Source organism: Emys orbicularis, chromosome 6 (assembly GCF_028017835.1).
Source record: "Emys orbicularis isolate rEmyOrb1 chromosome 6, rEmyOrb1.hap1, whole genome shotgun sequence".
In the NCBI taxonomy this organism is placed as follows: domain Eukaryota; kingdom Metazoa; phylum Chordata; order Testudines; family Emydidae; genus Emys; species Emys orbicularis.
In genome coordinates this window covers 134,518,135-134,543,314 of record NC_088688.1, presented here as the reverse complement: position 1 = coordinate 134,543,314, position 25,180 = coordinate 134,518,135, and the positions used below count along the sequence as shown (strand labels likewise).

At 52.4% G+C, this 25,180-nt stretch overlaps 1 protein-coding gene across 1 annotated transcript in view; it reads left to right on the top strand.

The window, feature by feature from the left end:
- Positions 1-19,727, top strand: part of CORO2A (coronin 2A) — a 52,220-nt gene extending 32,493 nt beyond the window's left edge. Inside the window, exons 5-11 of the mRNA XM_065406187.1 lie at positions 7,870-7,986; positions 8,544-8,648; positions 10,455-10,551; positions 13,658-13,770; positions 17,100-17,190; positions 17,484-17,737; positions 19,596-19,727. Coding sequence (XP_065262259.1) covers positions 7,870-7,986; positions 8,544-8,648; positions 10,455-10,551; positions 13,658-13,770; positions 17,100-17,190; positions 17,484-17,737; positions 19,596-19,727 — 909 coding nt within the window. The remainder of the gene's footprint in view (positions 1-7,869; positions 7,987-8,543; positions 8,649-10,454; positions 10,552-13,657; positions 13,771-17,099; positions 17,191-17,483; positions 17,738-19,595) is intronic.
- Positions 19,728-25,180: the final 5,453 nt, after the last annotated feature.

The following is a 25,180-nucleotide window of genomic DNA, read 5'->3' as shown; positions in this document are numbered from 1 at the left end:
TCTGCTGCTTATAGGGGTTTCCTCTTCATCGTCTCCGGACGAGGCATTGGCAGGCACAGCCATAGCCCCGGCGCTTGAGGACAACAGGGTGCTACAACAGTTGCTGCGAAGGCTGCCCAGGGTCTGGGCATTAAGGCTGAAGAAGTGGTCGAGGAGGCTGATCCCATGGTGGATACCCTTGCCCCCTCAGGTCTTCTCCTATTGCCCTACCACTTATTAAAACTATTGTGGACACCACCAAGACCCTGTGGCAGACTCCAGCTTCCTTGCCGCCTACTGCCAAGTGCAACGAGAGGCGTTATTTCGTGCCCTCCAAGGGGTACGAACATTTGTACTCCCACCCACCTCCCGGCTCTGTTGTCGTGGCTGCTGCTAATTAGCATGAGCGGCAGGGTTTCCAGGGGCCCTCCCCTAAAAACAGGGAGGCTAAGCAACTCGACCTTTTCGGGAAAAAGTTCTACTCTCCAGGGGGTCTGAAGCTCTGTATCTTGAACCAACAGGCGATCGTCAGCAGGTACTCTTTTATAACAGCTGTGCAGCGATGACCAAATTTGAGGAGCTCCTCCCTTCAGACTCCTGAGTCGAGTTCTCGGCCGTGGTGGAGGAGGGAAAGCCAGTCTCCTGGGTTCCCTCCAGGTGTGATGCCGCCACTAGGGTCATGGCTACTGGGGTGGCCATAAGAAGGGGCTCCTGGCTCCAAGTCTCGGGGCTCCCTTATGAAGTCCAACAGACCATTCAGGACTTCCCATTTGAGGGTGTGACTCTTTTCTCTGAAAAGACAGACAAGAGGCTGCACAGCCTGAAAGACTCACGAGCCACCCTCAGGGCCTGCACACTCCCGCCACACTTTAGGTCGCAACCTCCTCCGAGGTTCTATCAGCAGAACCGCCAGGATGGTTCTCGGAGGAGGAACAGGAGTGGCAGGAAAAGACAACACCCATCCTTAGGCCAGGGCTCTGGCCAATCCAAACCACCTTCTGGCCCGAAACCAGCCTTTTGAAGGTGCGGTCAAGGACGGCGCACCAGATCCCCAACTGGATCCACCTCGCCTTACCTTGTCCTGACTGTCCCCTTTCTACTGTGCATGGTCCTGTATCACCTCGGACTGTTGGGTGCTCTGCACAGTAGAGGGGATACGCCATCCAATTCTGTGCCCTTCCACCCTCCTTCCCTGACCCTCTTCAGGGACCCTTCTCACAAGCAGCTCCTATCCAGGAGGTGCAGTCACTCCTATCTCTAGGGGCAGTGAAGGAGGTTCCTCAGGAGCACAGGGGCGAGGGCTTTTATTCCAGGTATTTCCTAATACCGAAAGCCAAAGGCAGCCTCAAGCCTACCTTGGACCTGCGAGAACTCAACAAGTTTGTGAAGAAACTCAAGTTCCACATGGTCTCTTTGGCCTCCATCATCCCCTCACTGGTATGCCACCCTCGACTTGAAGGACGCGTATTTTGATATCGCAATCACTCAGCCCCACAGGAAGTACCTCAGGTTTGCGGTCAACAGTACCCACTACCAATTTACTGTCCGTCCATTCGGCCTGTCAGCAGCACCTCGAGTCTTCACATGCATGGCAGTCGTCGCCACGTTCTTGCGCAGGCACCAGGTACAGGTGTTTCCATACCTCAACGACTGGCTGATCAGGGGCCCTCCGGGACCCAAGTGGAAGCTCAGGTCAGATTCATCAGAGCCACCTTCAACATCCTGGGTCTCCTTCTAAACGAAGCAAAATTGACTCTGTCCCCTGTCCAGAGGATAGAGTTTATAGGGGACTTGACCCAAGCCAGGGCATACCTGCCAGAATCAAGGTTTCAGGCCCTGACCGATATCATTCCAGGCTTCAGACAGTTTCCCACCACCACAGCGATAAACTGCCTGAAGCTTCTCGGACACATGGCTGCCTATACCTATGTGGTGCAGCATGCCAGGCTCAGGCTTCGACCTCTTCAGTTGAGGCTTGCGTCAGTGTATCACCCAGCCCAGGACAGCTTGGACACGATTTTGACCCTGCGTTGCCCAGTCCTCTCCTTCCTCCTGTGGTGGCTCGACCCTCAGGGGGTATGCTCGGGGGGGGGGGTATGCTCCCCTTCGCCACTCCGCAGCCGTCTCTGTCGCTAGTGAAGGACGCATCAGACTTGGGCTGGGGAGCACATCTGGGAGATCGCAGGACTCAAAGCCTCTGGTCTCAGGAGGAACTAGGTCTCCACATCAATGTCAGAGAGCTGAAAGCGGTGCGCTTGGCATGCCAGACCTTCCAGGCATACTTAACGGGACAATGTGTATCAGTCATGATGGACAATACAACAGCAATGTTCTACAGCAATAAACAGGGGGGTGCACACTCCTCTCCCCTGTGCCAGGAAGTCCTGATGCTGTGGGACTTCTGTGTAGAGCATTCAATACACCTGCAAGCGTCGTACCTCCCCAGGGACCACCTCAGCAGGTTGTTTCATGGCCATGAGTGGTCCCTTCGCCCAGACGTCGCGATTTCAATCTGCCAGAGGTGGGGATTTCCCTAGATAGACCTATTCGCCATGTGACACAACAGGAAGTGCCAGCAGTTCTGCTCCTTCCAGAATCACAGCCCAGGCTCCAATGCGGATGCGTTCTTCCTCCCATGGGAAGGTTGTCTCCTATACGCCTTTCCACCCATACCGCCCGTTCACAAGGTGCTCCTCAAGAACCGGAGGGAACCAGCTCAGGTTATATTGATAGCACCAGCCTGGCCCCGCCCGCACTGACACACATCTCTCCTAGACATGTTCGTGGGAGCCCCGATCACCCTGCTGCTCTTCGCGGACCTTCTGACACAAGATCACGGTCGTCTTCAACATCTGAACCTCGAGTCACTTCACCTCACGGCATGGAAGCTCCATGGTTGAATCCAATGGAGCTTTCCTGTTCAGACCAGGTTAGACAGGTCCTCCTTGGCAGCAGAAAACCCTCTATGAGAGCCACATTCCTTGCCAAGTGGAAGAGATTTTCAATCTGGTCGGCGCAGTGCCATTCGTCCCCGACGCTAGCCTCAGTGCCACTCATTCTGGACTACCTCCTACATCTGAAGCAGGAGGGTCTCTTGTTGTCATCAATAAGGGTGCACTTAGCTGCCATCTCAGCCTTCCAACCAGGCGAGGAGGGCCGCTCTGTGTTTGCTAATCCTATGGTCAGCCGGTTCTTAAAAGGACTCGACAGGCTATACCCTAACGTGTGTCAGCATGTCCCTGCCTGGGGCCTCAACCTGGTCTTTTCCAGGCTCATGGGACCCCCCTTTGAACCATTAGCGACATGCTCCCTGCTCTACCTCTCTTACAAGGTGAGGTTCCTGGGAGCGATAACCTTGGCCAGGAGGGGGTCTGAGCTCAGGGCCTTGACATCAGACCCTCCCTACACTGTGTTCTATAAGGACAAGGTGCAGCTCAGACCTCACCCTGCTTTCTTCCCGAAGGTTGTGTCACAGTTTCACATCAACCAGGACATCTTTCTCATGGTGTTCTACCCTAAGCCACACTCCAGCGGCAGGGAGCAGAGACTCCACTCTCTGGATGTCTACAGGGCGCTGGCCTTTTACATCGAGAGAACGAAGCTGTTCAGAAAATCGGTCCAGTTATTCATGTCAGTGGTGGACAGAATGAAAGGTCAGCCTGTGTCGTCACAACGCATTTCGTCATGGATAGCATCCTGTATTCATGAGTGCTACAACCTGGCAGGTGTTCCTGCACCTCCAATCACTGCGCACTCCACCAGGGCGCAGGCTTCATCAACAGCGTTCCTGGCTCAAGTTCCCACTCAGGAAATCTGCAGAGCGGCGACGTGGTCCTCCATCCAAACCTTCGCCATGCACTGTGTGATTACCCAGCAGGCCAGAGGCGACGCAGCCTTCGGACGAGCAGTGCTTCAATCAGTGGAAGACGCCGACCCCACCACCTAAACTTGGGCTTGTGAGTCACCTGATTGGAATCGACATGAACAAGCACTCGAAGAAGAAAAAACGGTTACTCACCTTCTCATAACTGTTGTTCTTCGAGATGTGTTCATGTCCATTCCAATACCCACCCTCCTACACCTCTGTCGGAGTAGCCAGCAAGAAGGAACTGAAGGGGTGGTGCGTCGCCAGGGCTCTATATTGGGCGCCATGAGGGCGCAACTCCAGGGCGCCCAGACCGACCCGACGGATGCTGCTATGGGAAAAATCTTCCGGCTACCGCGCCCGTGCATGCGCACACACTGATTGGAATAGACATGAACACCACATCTCGAAGAAAAACAGTTACGAGAAGGTGAGGAACCGTTTTTTCTCTTCCGCACTGATGTATTCCAGGTAGGGATGGCTGCTTCTGTGGGCAGCACTGCACAAGGGGCGAGTGGAGGCAGGATCTGTGACTCAGGGCTGATGTGGTGCAGCAGATTCTGGAGCAGATTATTCAGTGTGCTCTGGCAGAGCCCCAGTGTTACAGAGTGGCCTGGCTAAACCCTCCAGTTAAACTGGAGTTCATCTGTGGAGCAGTGCACGCCATCTGGAGCGTAGCCCTGTGCATCTGTGAGGAAGAGGGGCAAATTGTTTCAAAAGAGCTTAAATTGGAAATGTTTCCATGATGTTTCCCAACGTGGTGCCGCAAGTTCCTCCAGCAGAAGCCTGAATGAAACCGAGCCTGCTCACAAGAGGAAATCAATTGGATGCTGTGGCTCTAATCTCTAGCAGCCATTTCTCAGCCTCTCTCAACACAGCTTGGTGTGACTTGCTCTTCTTGGCAGCCTGGCCGCTGCTTTTGGACAGTCATTAGCAAGTTAAGAAACATTGTGCTGCCTTACAGCTACACTCCTTCCCCGCCTGCAGAATAAACCTGGAAACTGCAACATAACCAGAGTGACTGGGGAGGAATACTGCACTCTTCTGTGAGCTAACACTTCTTCTTTGAGTGATTGCTCAGGTGTATTCCACAGTAGGTGTGCGTGCTCGCCACGTGCACCGGTGCTGGAAGTTTTTCCCTTAGCAGTACCCGTAGTGGGGGAGCCCCGCTGCGACCCCTGGAGTGGCGCCTGTATATTGCGCCATAAAGGGGGCTGCGTGCTCCCCCCACCCTCAGTTCCTTCTTGCCACCAGTGAAGGTAGTGGGAACTTTGTGCTCCAGTCTTGGCTGCAGCGATTCTAGCCTTAGTGGTACTTGTTCGTCAGTGGAACATGGTCTTCCATAGGGATACGGTCCAGCTCCGCCCACATCCAGCTTTCCTGCCGAAGGTAGTTTCGGCTTTTCACATAGACCAGGATATTTTCCTTCCGGTCCTCTGTCCTAAGCCCCATTCCTCCAACGAGGAACGGCGCCTGCATATGTTAGATGTGCGAAGAACGCTGGCTTTTTACCTAGACAGAACCAGGTCATTTAGGAAGTCCCCCCAGCTGTTTATTGCATCGGCTGAGCACATGAGTGGGCAACCGGTTTCCACCCAGCGGATTTCCCGCTGGATCACCTCATGCATATGCCCGTGTTACGACCTGGCAGGGGTTCCCTGCCTTCTATAGTGAAGGCTCATTCGACGAGAGCTCAGGCCTCCTCGGCTGCCTATGTGGCTCATGTCCCTATTCAGGACATATGCAGGGCTGCTACGTGGTCCTCTGTCCACACCTTCTCATCGCACTATGCGATCGTCTCCCAAACGAGGGATGACGCTGGGTTTGGCAGGGCGGTACTCCGCCCAGGTAACCCTTAAAACTCCTACCCACCTCCATCAGGTATAGCTTGGAGTCACCTACTGTGGAATACACATGAGCAATCACTCGAAGAAGAAAGGACAGTTACCTGTTCCATAACTGGAGTTCTTTGAGATGTGTTGCTCCTGTCTATTCCACACCCCGCCCTCCTTCCCCTCTGTCGGAGTTGTCCGGCAAGAAGGAACCGAGGGTGGGGGGAGCCCGTAGCTCCCTTTATAGCGCGATATACAGGCACCACTCCAGGGGTCGCAGCGGGGCTCCCCCACTACGGGTACTGCTAAGGGAAAAACTTCCGGCACCGGTGCACGTGGTGAGCACGCACACCTACTGTGGAATACACCTGAGCAACACATCTTGAAGAACACCAGTTACGGACCAGGTAACTGTCCTATCCCACATCTCGGAAAGGAAAACAGAAAGATTTCCGTTGCTCCTATGCACCCCTGCCTCGTCCCCTCACCTAACTAGTCCCAGTAACACCTCATGCCACTCTTGCCTGTCTGCCTTTCTTATGCTCACCCCAACCTCCTGCTTCTTGCCCACCTCATTCTCTAACTCCCCCCTGAAATTCACCAGGTTTGTGTTAGTTTCCCACCTAGACACTATGGTGTGTGATGTCCTGGGAATAGATGGCAAGGGATCCAGGTCTGTGTTGTCCCCTTGCCAGTGCCTGTCTGAATAGTCCTCTCTGACTGTGTGGGAGAGATTGCGGGGCCACACTGTGCAAGTACACAAAAGCTTCTACATTAAAACACATAACTAGTCGCAGCCTAAGTAACATTTCTGCTGGCAGGGTAGCAGTATTCTGGCATGTGGCTCCTGCAAGCTGCAGCCGCTAGAGGGCCCCATGGTCTCTCCCTTATGTACTCCAACGCGGTGTAGAGCTGATGGCTGGGCCCCAGGGGAGCTGGGCCTCTTGCTGCCCTCAGCCCCTTTGAAATCTGTGCCACACTGCTGCCATTGTTGCAGCAGGACAAGCAGCCCAGCCCCGTATGACTAGGGTTGCCAACTTTCTAACTGCAGAAAACCGAACACCCTTGCCCTGCCCCACCCCTTCCCCCGAGGCCCTGCCCCTTCCCTGCCCCTTCTCCAAGGGCCCGCCCCCGCTCACTCCATCCCCCCCTCCCTCTGTCGCTCGCTCTCCCCCATCCTTGCTCACTCGCTCATTTTCACCAGGCTGGGGTAGGGGGTTGGGGGCAGGAGGGGTTTGGAGGGTGGGGCCGAGGGGTTCGGAGTGTAGGAGGGGGCTCTGGGCTGGGGAAGGGGATTGGGGTGTGGGAGGGGGTGAAGGCTCTGGCTGGGGGTGCAGGCTTTGGGGTGGGGCTGGGGATGAAGGGCCTGGGGTGCAGCAGGGGGCTCCCGGGTAGAGCCGAGGGGTTCAGAGTGTGGGAGGGGACTCAGGGATGGGGCAGGATGTTGGGACGCAGGAGGGTGTTCGGGGTGCAGGCTCCAGGCGGTGCTGACCTCAGACAGCTCCTGGGAAGTGGCGACATGTCCCTCCAGCTCCTGGATGGCCAGGGGGCTCCATGTGCCACCCCCCCCCCCCAGGCACTGCCCCCACGGCTCCCATTGGCTGCAGATCTTGGCCAATGGGAGCTCTGGAGCCGGCACTCAGGGTGGCGCCTGCGGGCGGGGGCAGGACACGGAGCCCCCCTGGCTGCACCTCTGCCTAGGAGCCGGAGGGACATGCCGGCTGCATCCTGGGAGCTGGGCACAGAGCCTGCCTGCCCTGTTGGCACTGCAGCCAACCGGACTTTTAGCGTCCCGATCAGCTGTGCTGACCGGAGCTGCCAGGATCCCTTTTCAACTGGGACTTCCGGTCGAAAACCAGACGCCTGGCAACCCTACGTGCGACCTACACTGCTGTTGCTGTAGCAGGGCGAGCGGCCCAGCCCCATCAGGACCAGTGCTGTCACTGCCGCAGCAGGGCAAGCAAGCCAGCCCCATGGGACCTGCGCTGCCATTTGCTGCAGAGGGCCATGTGAGGAGAGGCAGATGTGCAGTGAGATCCTCATTGGGTGGGGCTTCAGGAGAAGGGTGCAGTTAGTGCCTTTTCTGCTCAGCAAACTCAAATAAGCTTCGGACAGCAATGAGAAAAAAATGTCTCCCCATGCCTGGATTTCCCATGTGACCATGATAGTAATGTTCTGTGTGTCTCCTTACAGGAAGCCAGCTACAAGAATCACAGAGTGAATAAAGTTTTGTTTCTAGGAAACATGAAAAAGCTGCTCTCTACTGGAACATCCCGCTGGAATAACAGGCAAATTGCACTATGGGAGCAGGTGAGTCAGAGCCAGCAATCCAGCCATAGAAGCTTCAGTTTTCCTCACCAATTGGGATTCCTCATTACTTTCACTTTAACCCTTGTGCCTGCCAAATACCCAAGAATTAATTTGCAGCTAAGTTCCAAGGTGGTCTGTCAAGCTAAAAACTCTTAGGTGGGTCCTGGCTTTTGGGTATAAAATGTTATGAAATAGAAATGAATTGGTGAAGAAGCAAGGCAGGCTGACAGCACGGCATTAATGCAAACAGAAATGGAAGCAATTTTCTAGCATCGGAAGGGGTGCTGGGTATGGGAGGGAGCAGTTTCAAAGGAGCTAAAGGCTGGCAGCAGGCAGACGGGAGCAGCATGTCCATACTGCAGACCTGCAATAAGAAGTGTGAAGAGACTTCTGTGTATCCCTCCCTCCATGGCCCTGGGCCCTCTCAGAACTGCCCCCCCCCCCCCACAAATCAGTGGGAGCAACAGTGGGACTCAGGATCAGATGCTCTAGGGCATTTTCAAGCAAGACACTAAGGTTCTGAGAGCAGCTGTTTCTCTCTCCTTTGACATGCCCAGGGTGATCTTTCTGTGCCTTTAGTTGAGGAGGATCTGGATGGCTCCTCGGGGCTGCTGTTCCCGTTCTATGACTCTGACACTCACATGCTGTATGTGGTGAGCAAGGTAAGTGCTTTTTCTATGAATTAACATCAACGCCACCGATTCGGTTCCCAACTACACTGCTTTGCCATCGGCTTCAGTGGGGTTACTCCTGATTTACACTTGCTTGAGTGAGGGGACAATCCTGCCATTCTGCTTTAACTGAAGGTCCCTGATGAAGCAATAAGACACTTATTGGCTAATAGACCGATACTAACTGTGAATCAGGTCTTCAGTATTAACTGCAAAATCACGTGTTCCCAGGACATCCCACAGGCGTAGCCAAAGAGGAGCAAAAAAGTAGCAGGAAAAGACTTCACTTGCACTCACTAGAAGTGAGGCTGAAAAGATGGGATTAAAAGCCTTTGGGGCTCACTTGTCCAAGTATGGCTCACAAATTGCTGTGCATTGTCTAGTGTGGTGCGCATTTGGGGATCCACATGTCCTCCTGTTTGCTCGTTATATGACAGGCAGAAAAAAGTGCTTTCGTGTGTTGATCTGAAAGTTCCCGAAGTCCTGATGTGTCTAGCTCTTTAATCCTTACCCCGTGGCCCCGATCCTGCGCAAACAAGCCTAACACTAACACTAGGCACATGAGCTACAGCCACTGCCTTTGTGGGAGTGAAGTTCGGCAGGGTCAGGGCCCAGGTGAGCAAAGGTCTGTCAGCTTCTGTCCCCTCCTCTTTGCAGGGACTGAGAATCCAATAATAGAGAGATGTCTAGCCCCAAACTGAGCTGCACTCCCATGCAGTGGGCAGCCCAGGGCGGAGGCACCGCTGAACACTTAGAATCACAGAATCATAGACATGTAGGGCTGGAAGGGACCTCAAGAAGTCATCGAGTCCAGCCCCTGCGCTGAGGCAGGACCAGATATACCTAGGCCATCCCTGACAGGTGTTTGTCGAACGTGTTCTTAAAAACCTCCAATGATGGGGATTCCACAACCTCCCTTGGAAGCCTGTTCCAGAGCTTAACTACCCTGAGAGTTAGAAAGTTTTTCCTAATATCTAACCAAAATCTCCCTTGCTGCAGATTAAGCCCATTACTTCTTGTCCTACCTTCAGTGGACATGGAGAACAATTGATCAGTCTTCTTTATAACAGCCCTTAACATGTTTGAAGACTGTTATCGGATCCTGCCTCAGTCTTTTGCAAGACTAAACATGTCCAGTTTCTTTAACCTTTCCTTATAGGTCAGGTTTTCTAAATCTTTGAGCAGTTTTGTTTCTCTCCTCTGGATTCTGGCAACTCACATATTACTCCAGCTGAGGCCTCACCAGTGCCACATAGAGGGGGACCGTTACCTCCTGGTGTCTTACATATGACACTCCTGCTAAAATACCCTGGATTAGCCTTTTTCACAACTGCATCATATTGTTGACTCATATTCAATTTGTGATCCACTAAACCCCCTGATCCTTTTCAGCAATAGCCATCATTCACCATCTAGCCAGTTATTCCCCATTTTGCAGTTGTGCTTTTGATTTCCCTTCCTAAGTGTAGTTCTATAAATCAGTGATACACCTTCACCTGGAATACTGGGTTCCATTCTGATAACTCTCTGACGAAAAGGACATGACATAGAAATAAAAGGGGTTCAGATACCAGTGGAGGAAAAATATTAGAGGCCAGGAAAATACTTTTATATGGAAGGAGACTGGAAAGATAGGGACGGTTTAGTTTAGAGAGGAAACAAATACAAGGTGATATGATAGAGCTTTAAAAGAACAATGGACGTTCTAGAGAAGGCAAACCAGGTGACCACCTTGGGCTCCCCCTCTCCTGCAGCAGGGGCTAAGCAATGCCTTTTGTTCTCTCTTGTCGTCTGTAGGGTGATGGGAACATACGATACTATGAGATAAGCGCTGATAAGCCATACCTGAACTACCTGATGGAATTCCGCTCCCATCAACCACAGAAAGGAATCGGTGAGTTTTTATCGTGTATTTCTCATCTCACTAGGGGCCCAGTGCCACACCCTGAGGGAATCCAGTGGGAGTACAAGACTGGCCCACGATTCCATGGGTTTTGGTGAGAAGACAGGGGGCCCAGTTCTGCTCTCACTCAGTGTTACAGTGTTGTAAATCACAGATCCATAGACTCCTAAACCAGAGGGATTGTAATGACCATCTAATCTGACCATCTCCAGAACCCAGCCAGAAAACCTTGCCCAGTGAGCCCTGCAGTCGTCCCTATCCCTCCCCTCCCACCCCCAGAGCTCCCAGCTGAGCTAGAGCGGATCTTTTAGAAAGAGACACCCAGTCTTGATATGGGTGTCTGCAAGACTGCAAATGCTGGAAAATCCCCCACATCGTTTGGAAACTGCTTCAGTAGCTATTTACCCCGCTGTTAAAATGTGCGTCTTATTCCTAGTTTGAACTCTGCTGACTTTGCTTCCAATCTGGGATCTCCTTGTGCCTTTGCCTGCTACACTAAAGAGCTCTCCAGTATCAGCCATCTTCTCCTCAAGCAGGGACTTACAGACCGCCCACCCACAAATCCAGGTTCCAAGCCAGGGACCCTACAGCACTCAGCCAAGACCTGCTCAGTCCCCAGCCTTGCTGCTTTCTCCCTGGGCTGCTTCCTGCTTGCCTCCCACAGGCTTTATTCTCCACCCACCTCTCTTCTGGGAATGCCCTTCCCGCAGGGTCAGGCTCCCGGGGTCTTACTCTTTCCCTGTTGTAACGGGGTCACCCACCTCTCGCCTGCACCCCTCAGTCAATGGTTTGTTCAGAGGGTCTTCAGTGACTCAGCCCTCCAGCCAAGTCACACACACTGTCTGTTGGTGGAACAGAACAAACCCTTTCCGGGGTATGCAGTCTTTACCTTCTCCCGGCCCTGGTATGGGGCCATACCCCCAGCAGCTAGCCAGGAGCTCCTTCTTAGCTCCTTGGTCCCTGCATGCACTGAGCTGGCTGTGGTCCTGCTGCTCTTCCAGCCAGGCAGGAACCCAGTACTCTCTCTTCCAGGTCCAGACAGCAACTGACTGACCCTGTCTCTGCTGCCCCTCTGTTGGCTGCTTCCCCTGCAACCACTCTAGGCTGCTTGGAAGACTTTTCTTCTGCTCCTCTCTGGGATGGGGTGTAGCAGGTCCCTCAGGCCTCCAACAGGGGGTCTCTGGGCCTAGTCCACCTTTTCATACCTGGATTCCCTCCTTCCCTCTCTAATGCACAGAGGGTGGCTGTAGCCTTCCTCACTGCAGCCATCTCTGTTGGCAGCTTCCTGGCTTTATACTAGCCCAGCACACACCTGCTCAGCTGAGCTTCATGCTGCAGTCAGGGGTTGCTTCTCCAGGCTAATCCCCTCATGTGGGGTCTATCACAATTGGTCTTTCTCAGCTTCCGTAAGCCTTTCAGGGCTGTTGTGGGGTGAACACCCCATCAGAGTTCCACAGGCTAGTAACAAGTTGTGTGAAGAAGTGAATCCTTTTTATTGGTTTGAATTTCCCACTTTTCAATGCCACTGAATGTCCCCTTGTCCTTGTGTTCTGAGACAGAGAAAACAGGAGCTCCCAATCGCATGTCTCTGGGCCAGTCACTATTCTATAGACTTCTGTCATGTCCCTCTCCAAGATAACAAACCCAGTCTGTTCAGTCGCTCCTCATAGGGAGTGTTTCCAGGCCCTTGATGATTCACCCTCATTTCTGTGGAGAGAAAGGAAATTCTGCACGCACAACATTAATTTCTGCGCAAATTCTGCACGCACAGTAGCACAGAAATCCCCCAGGAGTATATAATGGTGCTAACACTTTCCTATCTCTACTGGAAATACTTTGCCTGATGCAACTTAGGAGTGCATCGGCCTTTTTCACAGCTACATCACATTGGCAGCTCATAGTCATCCTGTGATCAACCAATACATGCAGGTCTTCCTCCTCCTCTGTCACTTCCAACTGATATGTCCCCAGCTTATAGCAAAAATTCTTGTTGTTAGTCCCTAAGTGCATGACCTTGCAATATGCACTATTAAATTTCATCCTTTTTCTATTACTCCAGTTTTCAGGGTCCTCCAGATCTTCTTTAATGATATTCTGATCCTTCTCCATACTGGGAGTACCTCCCAACTTTGTGTCATTGTGATGGGGTGTACAAACCCCCCACTGAGCAACAAGGGCTTAAGGGCTCATTTTGGGCTCAGCCAGCCCCACCTGTCACACCTGCAGCAAATGCTGCATCTGCTGGAGGAATTAAAAGGCCGCGAATTAGCTCAGTTGAGGAGCAGCGCTGAAAGCAGCCCACAGCTCCAGCAGAGCAGAGCAAAAGCTAAAGGCTCTGACCCAGCTGCCCAGAGGGGCCCTCCGTGAGGAAAGGGCGGACGCTCTGCAGAGACAAGCAGAGAGGGAAGTATCCTGTGGCCCTGGACAGTGGCAACCTCCTCCTGCTTTCTTGTGATTTGGATTTTCCCACCAGGCGAAGGCCTTGGACTGAGGTGACCCCAGGTGGGGAGATGAGAGGAAGAGGCCCAGGGAGAACAGCCTTAAGTAGTCTTGGTTGCCAGGTAGCCCAAGGGGCCCTGGGTCGGAGCCCAGTGGAGTGGGAGGGCCTGGGCTCCCCTCCCCACACTCCCCTTGGCAGTCCAGGGTTGTGGCTGTGACCACTAGGTCACGCTTCCCAACCAGACCCTGAGTGGAGTCCATTACAGTTTTTATTATCTCACACTCACTTTATGCCAAGGTCATTAATGAAAATGATAAATAAGTTTGGTCCCTGACGTGGGTTCACTGGCAGTCAGGGTAGCAGAACCCGCTGCCCCTCTCCATGTCTGTGCAGTGGGGTCACTGGCAGCCAAGGCAGCCCATCATCAGGTGCTTGAAGCCTGTCTGCTTCAGAAGGAATCCAGCTCCTGCTGTATCACTTAGGGAGATGGGAATTCCCCCAGGGTCCCACAGCCGTTTGTCCAGTATAAGCCACCTGGCTCTTGGAAAGAGAAGGGGCTGTACCTGCCCTCTGGTGGGAGGTGCCCGCATGGGGTGTTTGCTGGTGGAAGGGCGCTGTTACAAACCCCACCTGCCATTTCTTCTGCTCTCCCCTCAGGAATCATGCCAAAGAGGGGCCTTGATGTGTCGGCCTGCGAGATCTTCCGGTTCTACAAACTGATCCCAGGCAAAAGCCTGATTGAGCCCGTCTCTATGATTGTTCCTCGCCGGGTAGGTGTGGGTCAGCAGCCCTCTCACTCAGAGCCACTGTGCCTGAGAAGGGAGGGGGAGGCAGGGGCTGAGCGGGTTTCCTTTGTAAGCTCTGTGGCCTAGAACCGACCAGAGAAAGGAGCTGACAGGGCGAGGCAGTACCTCATTTATATAGGAACTGTGCATCATTTGGGGACATTGAGGTATAATTGGGGTACAGTTTGTACCCGGGGCTCCTGCTGGGAACCCTTTGGGAAAGGCCTGGACAATGACTGGGCTCGGGGTCTCCCTGATGGAGAGTGATGGTTGCCAAGGTTGGGTAAGATAAAAGCCAGGCGTAGGGAAGGAGAGTGCATGCTTCTGGGCTGCTGTACTTCTCTGGGGGGTAGGGAGTCTGGGGAGGGTCATTGCTACCACTGATGCTTTTCTAAAAGAGCTGAGCTGAAAGAAGCAGCTGTATTCTGTAGAGGGAGCAGAGCAGCTGTGGGGAACTGGTCTCCAGCAGAGCGCTAGTGTTTACAGGCGGAGTGGAGTAGCTGTTCCAGCATACTAGCAACACCTTGCTGAGAGCTAAGGCTCACACCCAAAGGATGGAGCAATGCAGCAGTTTGACCAGCTAACAGCACTGTGTGAGGAGCAGCATTACGAAGAGCTGAGCTGATGGAGAGCAGCTATTAGGAGGGGATGGCTCATTCTGAGGATGGGTTTAGTTTGGGACTGAGACTCCTGCACGTTAGGGTCGTAGTGATAGAAATTGGTAAGTGATAAGTTTATACAAGTTCACCCTGTCATTTCCCTTCCCTTTCTTCAGGAAAGTTTTCCTGTTTAAAACCCTCTGCAAGTGGGGAATAAATTGCCTATCAAAGGCACCGGAGTGCTCTAGATCTACATATAGGCACCCAGGTTACTGGTTTGGGGCTCGAAGTGGAGTTATTTCAGTTTTAGAAAAAAAGACTTTAAAAGTGCATCCCCAGCCCTTAATTGCTGCCAAGGCCACTGGCAGAAGGGTTGCTCCTTTCTGAGACTGCCTTGGGGCCAGATGCTTGGCTGAGGTAAAGGGGGAATCTGCAGTGAAGTAACAGCCCTGAGCTGATTCTCACCAGCCCAGGGTCTGGCACAGGTTGTTCCCTCCTGACACATCCTTATGGACCCGTGCTTCAGAATGCAGGAACTGTTCTTCTCCTGCCTGGTGGTCACCTGTGTCACCTTATGTGGGGATGGATTCACTGAAATGAGTGTGAATGGCTTGAGAACTGCCTGGCTGTGAACTTCCTCAAATGCAGCCTCCCCAAGGAGAGCCATTGATAAGAAGGGTGACTTAGAGGGGTGTGATGGCATGACCTGATCAAGCGCCACTCACAGGTACCAGGCTGTCTACACTGCATGTGCAACACAGTCATGCTCTGGTGTAGAAGAAGCTTATAAATGTGTCCAGCCTCAGCCCTGGTGCAATGACAGGGCAGGTGAGACTGGAACCAGGACCTCCTGTCACTTGCTCTCTGATCTGCTCATGTCATGGCTCCTTGAGCTACTGAGTCTGACAGTGGAAGCTGCAGCACAGTTTATAAACCTATGGCAGCATTGCGCAGGGTGCTGCCATGGGTGAATGCAGAAACTCCATTGTGGTGCTGTGGTAGTGCCAGTGAGTCTCTGTCCACCCAAAAGTGCATGTTCCTCAGATGCTGCTCTGTCTAACAGCTACATGTGCCAGGATCCACGGGGTGCAGCCAGGAAACAGTTGTACTGCTGTGCTCCCTTAACTCTCCAGCCTGGACTATCTCTCACAATGCTTTGCCAGTGACAAGCAGCAAATCCCTCCAGGTGCTGTTATCACTCAGCACAACCGTATGTGGAGCCCCACACCCAGCTAGATTGCATGAATGCTCCCAGAGCCACTCGTGAATCACACAGAGAAAGGCACCAGCCAATTCCCCCCACCTCCTTAGCCTTGCACCCCAGAGCTGTACCGTCTTGCCCTGACTGGTTAGAAGCCTGACCAGTGGAGAGGACGTGCACCAGGCTTTGTAAACTGAGCTGAGGTTTCCCAAGCATTTCACACAAAATACACTGTTTTAGGTAAAGTATAAAACAGATTTATTAACTACAGAAATATAAATGTTAAGTGATTACAAGTGGGAGGCATAAAAGATCAGAGAAAGTTACCAAAGAAAATAAAAGATAAACACACAATCTAAATCTTAAACCTTATTACATTAAGCAGCATTTAGATCAGCAATTTTCTCACCCCAGTGGATGTTACAGTTCTTAATGCACAGGCTTCTCTGGTCCAGGCTTAAGTCTCCTCAGATGACCATCGGCTTCTCGGCATTCCTGTTGCTTCCAGCGTAGGTGGGGGAGGAGAAAGGCAAAGGCAGACTGCAACTGTTTCCTATTTTATATCCTCAGTCCCTGTGCCGAGAAGACGCTTGCCCAGACATGTCTTGGTGGGCTTTGCTGAGTCACTGGGTTGAGCAATCTCCTGGTGTGGTCTTGTGCAACTGAGTCATAGAGTTGAGCAGACCCCATTGTGTGGTGCTTGGGCAGCTGTCATTGAGTTGTAAACCCCTTGATTACACCTCCCCTGATGATTAATAGTCATTGAGCACCCTCCTGGACGTGGTTTGCCTTCTTTGTATGTCACTAGCAAACTTACAACATATTTCAGTAACGACCATACAGCAAAATCTCATAACTTTATACACACTAATGATATACATATTTGGACAAAAGAACAGGTTTCAGGAGATCATGACCTTTCATATGATACCTTACATGGCATGTGTTGTACAAAATATCACAACAATATATGAATAATGAATATGGGGGTTACAGGGTGCCATTTTGAGGGACAATGTATCAGACTACACCAGCACTTTCAAACCATCCAGCTCCTTCCTGCTTGTGCTTTGTCCTTAATATTCATTTTGGCTGAAATCCTGACCCTACTGAAGTTAATGGGAGCTTTGTCACTAACGCCAATGGTGGCTGGATTTCCCCTTCATATGGTGCTTGCATGAATAACAGTCTTACTGAAATGAACTAAAAAGTGTCTTGCAAAATTTCCCTCTTCCAATGCAAGTAAGTGTTGAGCAAAGGAGAGGAATGTCTCTGGCTATTTTGTTGTCATCCTCCTTCTAGTAGAAGGGAGCCAAGTGGATTTGGTGTCAGGCCTAGTACATTTTCATGGCAAATTTGAAAGTCCTAACCAAACCAGGGCTGTTAGGGATCAGTCACTGTGAAATGCTCCCATGGCTCGTCTCTCATGCTGAAAATTCTTCTTCTCAGTAACGTGTTGAAGCTGTCAGTAGCTGGCAGCGGCAGCTGTGACTGTGCTGTCTGTGTATTTGCAGTCGGAGTCGTACCAGGAAGACATCTACCCAATGACAGCTGGAGCCCAGCCAGCACTCACGGCGCAGGAATGGCTGAACGGAATGAATAAAGGTCAGGCTCGCAGAAAGAGGACAGAGTCAAACATTGATTGGATTGTCTGGCGTATACACAAAATGTCATTAGCTATTTTACCCTTTAGCTACTGGAAAATCTTGGCAGAGTAAAAATTATATCAATAAAAAATCTGTACTGAGTGGCTCAGAGGTGTCTCTGTTGTGTATTGCCTTTGGAAATAACTCCAGCCTTGAGCCTGATTATTTGAACCTACAGATCTCCTGTGTTTTGTTCAGTGCTGATGTGTATGCTCTATATGTGTGCTAACCATTCACCTACTTACATTGTAGGTCCTGTCCTGGTATCTTTGAGACCAGGCTTTGAAATCCTGAGTTCTCTGCCACAATTTCCTGAGAGAGAACCATCACTGCGGTATCAGGACAGGACAGAAAGAATGGCAATGAAGGAAATTCAGAAGCAAAGTGGGATCCAAGAAAAGAGAGGCCAGAAAAAAGTGGAGGAAAGATTGCAGGAAAACAGACAAATGCGGCTTTCAAATGGCTTCGACTTATTCGAGTGTCCTCTACCCAAAACCGAGAATGAGGTCTGGCTGTGGGAAAGCATGTGGGCATGGGGGGAGAATTACATACAGCTGGCAAAGCGTGCAAACTGCAGAATGTTTTGTATGGGCATAGATTGAACTGAAAAACAATGCCAAGGGTCTGCAGTGTGGGACTTGGGTGTATAAGCAGAGCTAAAGAAACCCCCCACTTCAGTGCCAGCATGCTGGTCACACAACTAGTGCTGGCCAAGACCTGTCCATGTCCCTGCCCCCCGGGAGTTCACAATGTAAACACACAAAAGAATGGTTACCATCGCCATTGGACAGATGGGAACTGAGCCCCAGAGAGGCTGAACCCTGGTCTACACTGCAGAGTTAGGTCAACATAAGGCAGCTTACATCGACCTAACTCGCTAAGCGTCCACACTAAAATGTAGCTCCCACCGATGTAAGTCGCCCACTACACTGACTTAATAACTCCACCTCTGTGAAAGGCATAGCACTTAGGTTGATGTAATTGGCAGTATCAATGTATCAGGGGGTAGCCGTGTTAGTCTGTATCTACAAAAACAACAAGGAGTCTGGTGGCACCTTAAAGACTAACAGATTTATTTGGGCATAAGCTTTCGTGGGTAAAAACCTCACTTCTTCAGGTTTTTACCCACGAAAGCTTATGCCCAAATAAATCTGTTAGTCTTTAAGGTGCCACCAGACTCCTTGTTGTTTTTGTAGTATCAATGTAGACACTGTGTTATTTCCATTGCCTGTTGGCTGTCAGCCCTGCGCAGGGCCCACCGCTGGAACCCGCCCTCCTCTGCTGGGCCAACAGCAGAAGCTGTCAGCCCGCCCGGGCTCAGTTTCACAGCAGGGAGCCTACCAGAAGTGAAATTGACATTCTTGTCAGTTTCATGGCTCCTATGATTTCAGGTTTGGTCTCTGTCTGTCAGCCCCTGGGGCGAGAGGACTGTGGCAGGTGAGCTCTGCACAAATGTCAGTGCCCCACGCTCCGGCTGTCAGTGCCCCACGTCAGTCAGTGCAAGCTCTTCTGGTGAGGACATACACTGCCGGAGGAAGGAGGGTAGTGTGGACACCAGTAGTCACTTGCGTTACTGCAGTGGCTGTAGGTGGACCTAACGTAAGACATGCCCTCAGTGTCTTACATCGTGGGAGATACATTTTAGTGTACTCACCCACGATACTGATTTAATACTCCACCTCCGCGAGAGGTGTCGTGCTTAGGTCGATGTAGTTAGGTCAATGCAGCATCAGTGTAGACACTGTGTTGCTTACATCGTGTGTGGCTGCCTTTCAGAAGCCGTCCCACAATGCCCCACACTGACAGTTAAATCGGTGCAAGCGTTCCTGGTGCGGATGCGCACTGCTGACACAAGGAGGGTAGTGTGCATGTGAAAAGCGATGTAATTACTTTGGTGGTTGTACATTGATGTAACTTAGGTCGACTTCATATTGTAGTGTAGACTTGCCCTGAGTGACTTGCCTAAGGGAGCACAGGGAATCAGTGGCACAGCCAGGAATTGGACCCAGGTGTCCTGAGTGCCAGGTCAGTGTTTTAGCAACCAGCCCATTGGTGGATTGGAGTCACCTGGCCTGAGGGTGGGGCTGGGATGGAAAGAAATGCATATTCTTCTGTCTGTTTCCTTTCCTGTGTGTTAAGGATGTAGAGCTTTGCTGGGACAACAGTTGGTGCCTGGCATGGGCAAGGTGCTAGTCTAAGCTGTCAGGTAGGGGCTGCAGTGCCTAGGTGCTTTGGGAGGCTCTGGGCACCCTGGTTTATGCTGTGATGCTGTAGAGCTGCAGTGGAGCACAGACATTCATGTGCATTATGCCTAGACCCGGCTGGGGCACAACAGAAATAAACAGAATGCTGTTTGTTTTACAGCTGTTGCAGATGTTTTACCGACAGCAGGAAGAAATCCGGAGACTGCGAGAGCTGGTTAACCAGAGGGACGTTCAAATCAAACAGCTAGAACTGGAGATTAAAAACATCCACATGGACTCGGGCAGGTACTGAGGTGACAAGCCCACTCTGCAGCCATGGCATGCACTGTGCCTGCAGCAGACACCCAGGTGCCTCATGAGAATGACTCTTTCTATGTTTTGCATTGGGAAAAAGGAGGTGAATGCAGCGCAAACTTCCCTTGGCTCCGATAGCCACCTGCCTGCTGTCCTGGGTGCTGCATATGGATCTGCTTGGCTGCTCTACAATGTGCTGCCAGCCAGTTCTCTGCAGGTGATCCCAGGTTAAAGGTACTTCTAGAGCTGCACCAAGTCTGGGGAGACTGAGGCTGGAACAGCGCAGGAAAGGCTCTGGTCTGCAGCCTCCATGTGACTCCCCTGCGCACCACAAGGGCGCTGGAGCAGGGCTGGCCAGGCTCTGGTCTGCGGCCTCCATGCGACTCCCCTGTGCACCACGAGGGCGCTGGAGCAGGGCTGGCTGGGCTCCGGGCCTGCATCCTCCTTGTGACTCCCCTGTGTGCGTTAAGCATGGGGCCTGCTGCCAGCCTGTGCTTGGACTGCAGCGGCAGTGGCCCTGCCCTCCATGGCAGGTGGGGAAGGCTGCCAGTGCCAGACAAGTGCTGTATGGAGTGGAGCCCTCAGAGGTAGCCCCTATCTCAGAGGAACCATCACGACACCCAAAGGGGAACTGGTCCCTGCTGCTGCTCTTCCCCTGGCCCCCACAAAAAGGGCGTTTAATGGGGAGGGTCATGAGAGCAGTGAACTCCTGCTGCAGGCTGGACACTGCCTCCCCTTGTTCTCGTACAGCAGAAAGCCCCCAGGGCAGGCTGGATAGCAGCCCCTGTCCCTACAGGCACTAATCCAGCCCAGGGGCACTGGAACAGGGGGAGACAGAGGCCATGGCCCCCATCACTTTTAAAAGTGGGAGGACATAGCCACTTGTTTCCTGTCTTAAGGGCGGTGGAGAAGAGCAAGCGTCAGGCAGGGCCTTGGGGGGGAAGAGGTGGAGTGAGGGTGGGGCCCCGGGGGAAGAGGCGGGGCCTGGGGAGAGGGAGCGGGGGTGGGGCCGCAGTTCAGGCACCAGTGGCCCCTCCACTTCTAGCGAGCTTCTGGTGCTCCTGATCCTGCCCCAGGGAGATCAGGCTGCATGGGCACAAGGGTGATGTCAAAGGACAGCACACTGCACTAACAAGGGACGGGATTATGTCACACAATGCTCTTGGTGCTCCCTGGAGGAGGGCAATGCAGGGGAGCTCTGCCCAGGACATGCCTCCCAGGGCACATAGGCAATGAGACTGCCAGCCGCACTATTTTAGGCCTTAGTTTCCCAGAAGAGTGAGAGAGTCACTGAAGGCAAGTGGGTGCTGAAAATCCATGTGGCTACAGTGAGAACATCTCTGCCCCTGCACAAGGGCTGGGTCAGGGAGTGTCCCTGTCATAAGGCCAGTACCAAAGACCTGGACAGGCTCTGCCTAACGCTGCAATGTTCTCCTTGGTGTCACTCAAGCTCCACGTCTCTAAAGCTGAGGTGAATATCTCCCCTGATGTTTCCCCTCCTCTGGCTTACTATTAACACCTAACTGCTCTGCATAGAGCTCTGTAGGCCTGCACTGCACTACACTGGATGCCACAAGCCTTCAGTGAACTGCACATGGTGTTCCAGGGTTGCCCTGCAGCACAAGGCACTGTAGGCCTGCACTGCACGACACTGGATGCCATAGGTCCACACTGCACTGCACATGGTGCTCTAAGGCTGCACTACAGCACAGGGCACTATAGGGGCTACACGGCACTATACTGGATGCCATAGGCCCACACTACACTGCACAGGGCACTGTAGGACTGCACTGCACTAAGCATCATTGGCTTGCACTGCACATAGGGAGTGACATCCTGGAGTCATGTTAACTCTGGTATAAATCTCTTGGGCCCATTGCTTGCCCCAAACAGCTTAACACTCTCCAACCTTCCCACTGAACAGGCTTGAAGCCTTTGTCTGTCTGTGAGGCTTCCTTCTCCTTGTACATGCAGCCCATTGCCACCATCTCAGCTTTGTCCCATGTCATCTCCTGCCTTAACACCTGCAACTTCCCCTTCCCTGGCCTCTCCCAGTCCCATCCTGTCCCTCCATCCCATCTCCCCCCTCCCCCCTCACCACATGGGCACCCACATCATTTCCCTGACCTGACTTCCCTACCTGCCTGGGTGCCCCATTGCTTCCAGCCTCTGCCTACTGCTGGGCTCTGCCGCCTCATCTGCTCCTCTCTGCACCATCCAAAGCGCACGTCCACCCACTCCTCTGCCTCCTTCAGTCATGCCCCATTGCAGCTCCTTCCCCACTGTCCCACTCCCCGTGTCTGCAACAGCTTCCCAGCCAGCCACCGCCACTGCCCTGTACCCCTACACTGTGCACTGCAGTGTCAGGCTTCTGGCCCTGCAGAGAAGGTGTGGGTCAGTTACAGGCCTGGCCCTGACCACTCCCACCTCTGATGCTATGTGAACAGAACACAAGGGTGTAGGCGGGAGCCAGCTTTCATCTGCACTCCGATAAGGGGAGTCTGTCTGTTGGGGATGGGTGGGAACAGGGCTGCATGCCAGGCCCAGTCTCTAAACTCAACCATTTTCCAAGGGACAGAAAGAAGAATTGCTGTAACTAAAAGTCACTGCAACAACGAGGATTCATCTGCAAGAGAGAATTGAGGGCTCTGTCCTGCAAACACTCCCATGGGCCCAGAACTTGCTAGCTCTGACTCCAAGGAGAATGCCCGGAAGAGACGTGTTTGCAGGGATGGGCCCAAACATGCTTAAACTCTGGTATGTAAGAGTCAAGGAAGAACTGCAACATGCCTCTCCTTTAGCTGTGCTGCAGGGAGAGTTCACACAGCCCCATGCAGCTCTAAATAAGAACCAATAAACTTAGGTGCTAAAACCAGTCACACACTTCCTTGCTTCACTATAAACTGGTCCCCTCTATTGGCCAGGGGGAAATTATGTTCTTCTTTTAGTAGTGTCCCTGTGTGTGCTCCACTGCACATGCATACGCGCCGCTCGAGCCCTTGATCGGAGATTTTCCATTAGCAGTGTCTGTCCAACCACGCATGTGCTCTACACAACCTTGCGGCGCCCTCCAAGGGTGTATAGGGCTGTGCAGGTGAACGGTCCTCAGTTCCTTCTCTGCCGCGTTGCTGAGACCGAGCTCCAGCGTCTCTGCCTGGTGCACACCGCAGCGTGTTTACAGTCATTGTTACTGAGGGCATGTCTGCACTACAGATTTAGGCCAAATGAAGTCAGGCTGGCCTACAGCCACCGCAGTAATTAAATTGGCTGTTGGAGTCCACGCTACTTTCCTGCCGGCGATGTGCATGCTCACCAGGAGAGCTTGTACCGACTGAAGTGGGGCATTGTGGGGCACTGACATCTGCGCGGGGCTGACAGCCGGAGCCCCCCCATCCCAGGGCTGACAGCTGAAGCTGTCAACTGGAGCTCCCCCACCTCCGCCACCCCAGGGCTGATAGCCGGAGGAGCCGGAGACGAAATGTGAAATCATAGCAGCCGTGAAACTGATAAGAATGTCAATTTCACTGCTGGTAGGTTTCCTGCTGTGAAATTGAGCCCTGGGCAGGACTCACAGTTTGGGCTGTCAGCCCTGGGGCGGGGTGGAGGCTCCAGCTGTGAGCTCCATGCAGGACTGACAGCCAACAGGCGATGTAAGTAACACAACAGACCAGGCCTTAATTAGTTTTTATTGCTTTAGGATTAGTTTGATAGCTGTGAGAGGTTCAGCTTTTCCTTGCCCCATTTTTCCTGTGTAATTTCTCTGGCCTGGCTGGGCAAGCCTGTCTTGGCAGGTTTCAAATGCTGCCATCCTTGTCAGGAGCTAGCCTGATCAGCAACGGCCACTCTAAGTGGACCTGTTGCTTGGGAGAGTCTCTTATCTCCCAAAAGTGTAATTTTTTTTTTGGCTCTCAAATCTAGAGAACAGAAGAATCGAGAGACCAAACTGAAGCTGATGCTGATTGAGCACTCCCTTCGACCACCTCTGAGTCAGGTCAGGAGATGCCCCAGCCCATACATCTGTCTCTGGGCAGATCTAGTGCTCCCTCAGTCTTGGCGAAGGTATCTCTTAGGAAGGGGAAGACCTCAGAGGACTCAGGGAAGGCTCCAAGAAGAGGAGCTCAGTCTGCCACCTCAAGCCCCCAAGAAGTTCTGAGCTCCCACTAGGTCTACAGCGTCAGTGGCCTCGACTTCTTGACTCAGAACTGTGGAGGCAAAAGACCCTTCCTCTAGTACTGGCGGAGCTGAGAGATCCTGGAGCACTTCAGAGAAACACAGCTCCAGCAGGGCCCCAGTACCATCTGTGAAGGACGGGGAGGTACGGGACATACAGTGCTCCAGAACAGCACCATCTACATCATACTTATCAGCGGTAACTTCCCACTTGGCTCCGTTGGTACTGACAAAAATCAAAGTCTTCAGCACCGGTGCCTACGCGCTCCAAACCAACAGTACTGTCCACGTCAAGTGCTGCATCAGTACTGACCCACTCAGTACCTAGGAATTCCACTACTCCAGGGACTTGTCAGTGTTAGACAAGCCAGAGTCCCCACTGCTTATGGGTGCTGAATGACTCTCAGTACAGAAACCCCAGTCTCCGGCTTACCATCACTTCCCAGTACCACAGGATTCTCCACCCTTTTCTATTGGAGACAAACCCACCCCCCATTGCAGGACACTGAGGAGGATGAAAGAGACATTCAATCGGTCTCGTCCTTATCAGTGCGAAGTTCCTTTCCAAATCATTACAGAAACCCATACTTTGATAAGATTCCTTGTCCATGTCAGGGATGATGGGTATTACCCCTCTCACATATGGTCCTACCCACTGGGCATACTGGGATCCTTGGGAGACATATTGGCAGCAATTTGCCAGACCTCCAGCTCTATTCCACTGGGAGATTAGGGTTACACAGTCCCCTACACCAAACCCCCAATACGAAGAGACCTTCGAGAAACAGGAGGATGGGGGGGAAGGAGGATACTCTTCAACCCTATTTTGTCTTTGTCTCCAGATGAGACAATCATGCTCTCAACACCATCGATAGCTGATGATTTTTGTCAATTCCAGGTCCTTGTGAAGAAGGTGGCTAACATCCTCCAGATACCCCCTGAGGAGGTTAAAGACTCTCAATGCAAGCTCCTGGATATTCTGCAGTCAGGAACACCCACCCAGGTTGCACTACCCATTAATGAAGCATTCCTGGATCCAGCAAAGACACTGTGTCAAACTTCTGCCACCATCCTGCCAACGTGTAAACAGGCAGATGAGAAATATGTTTATCCCAGGGACTCAGAATATTTGTTTTCCTACTGCCCCCCACCCCAATTCCCTTGTGATGGATGCCATAAAAGAGAGGGGTAAACAGCATTTCTCCAGGTCTCCTCCTTATGATAAGAACCAGGAAAGGTTAGACCCTTTTGGACGAAAGGCATACTCATCTGCAACCCTCC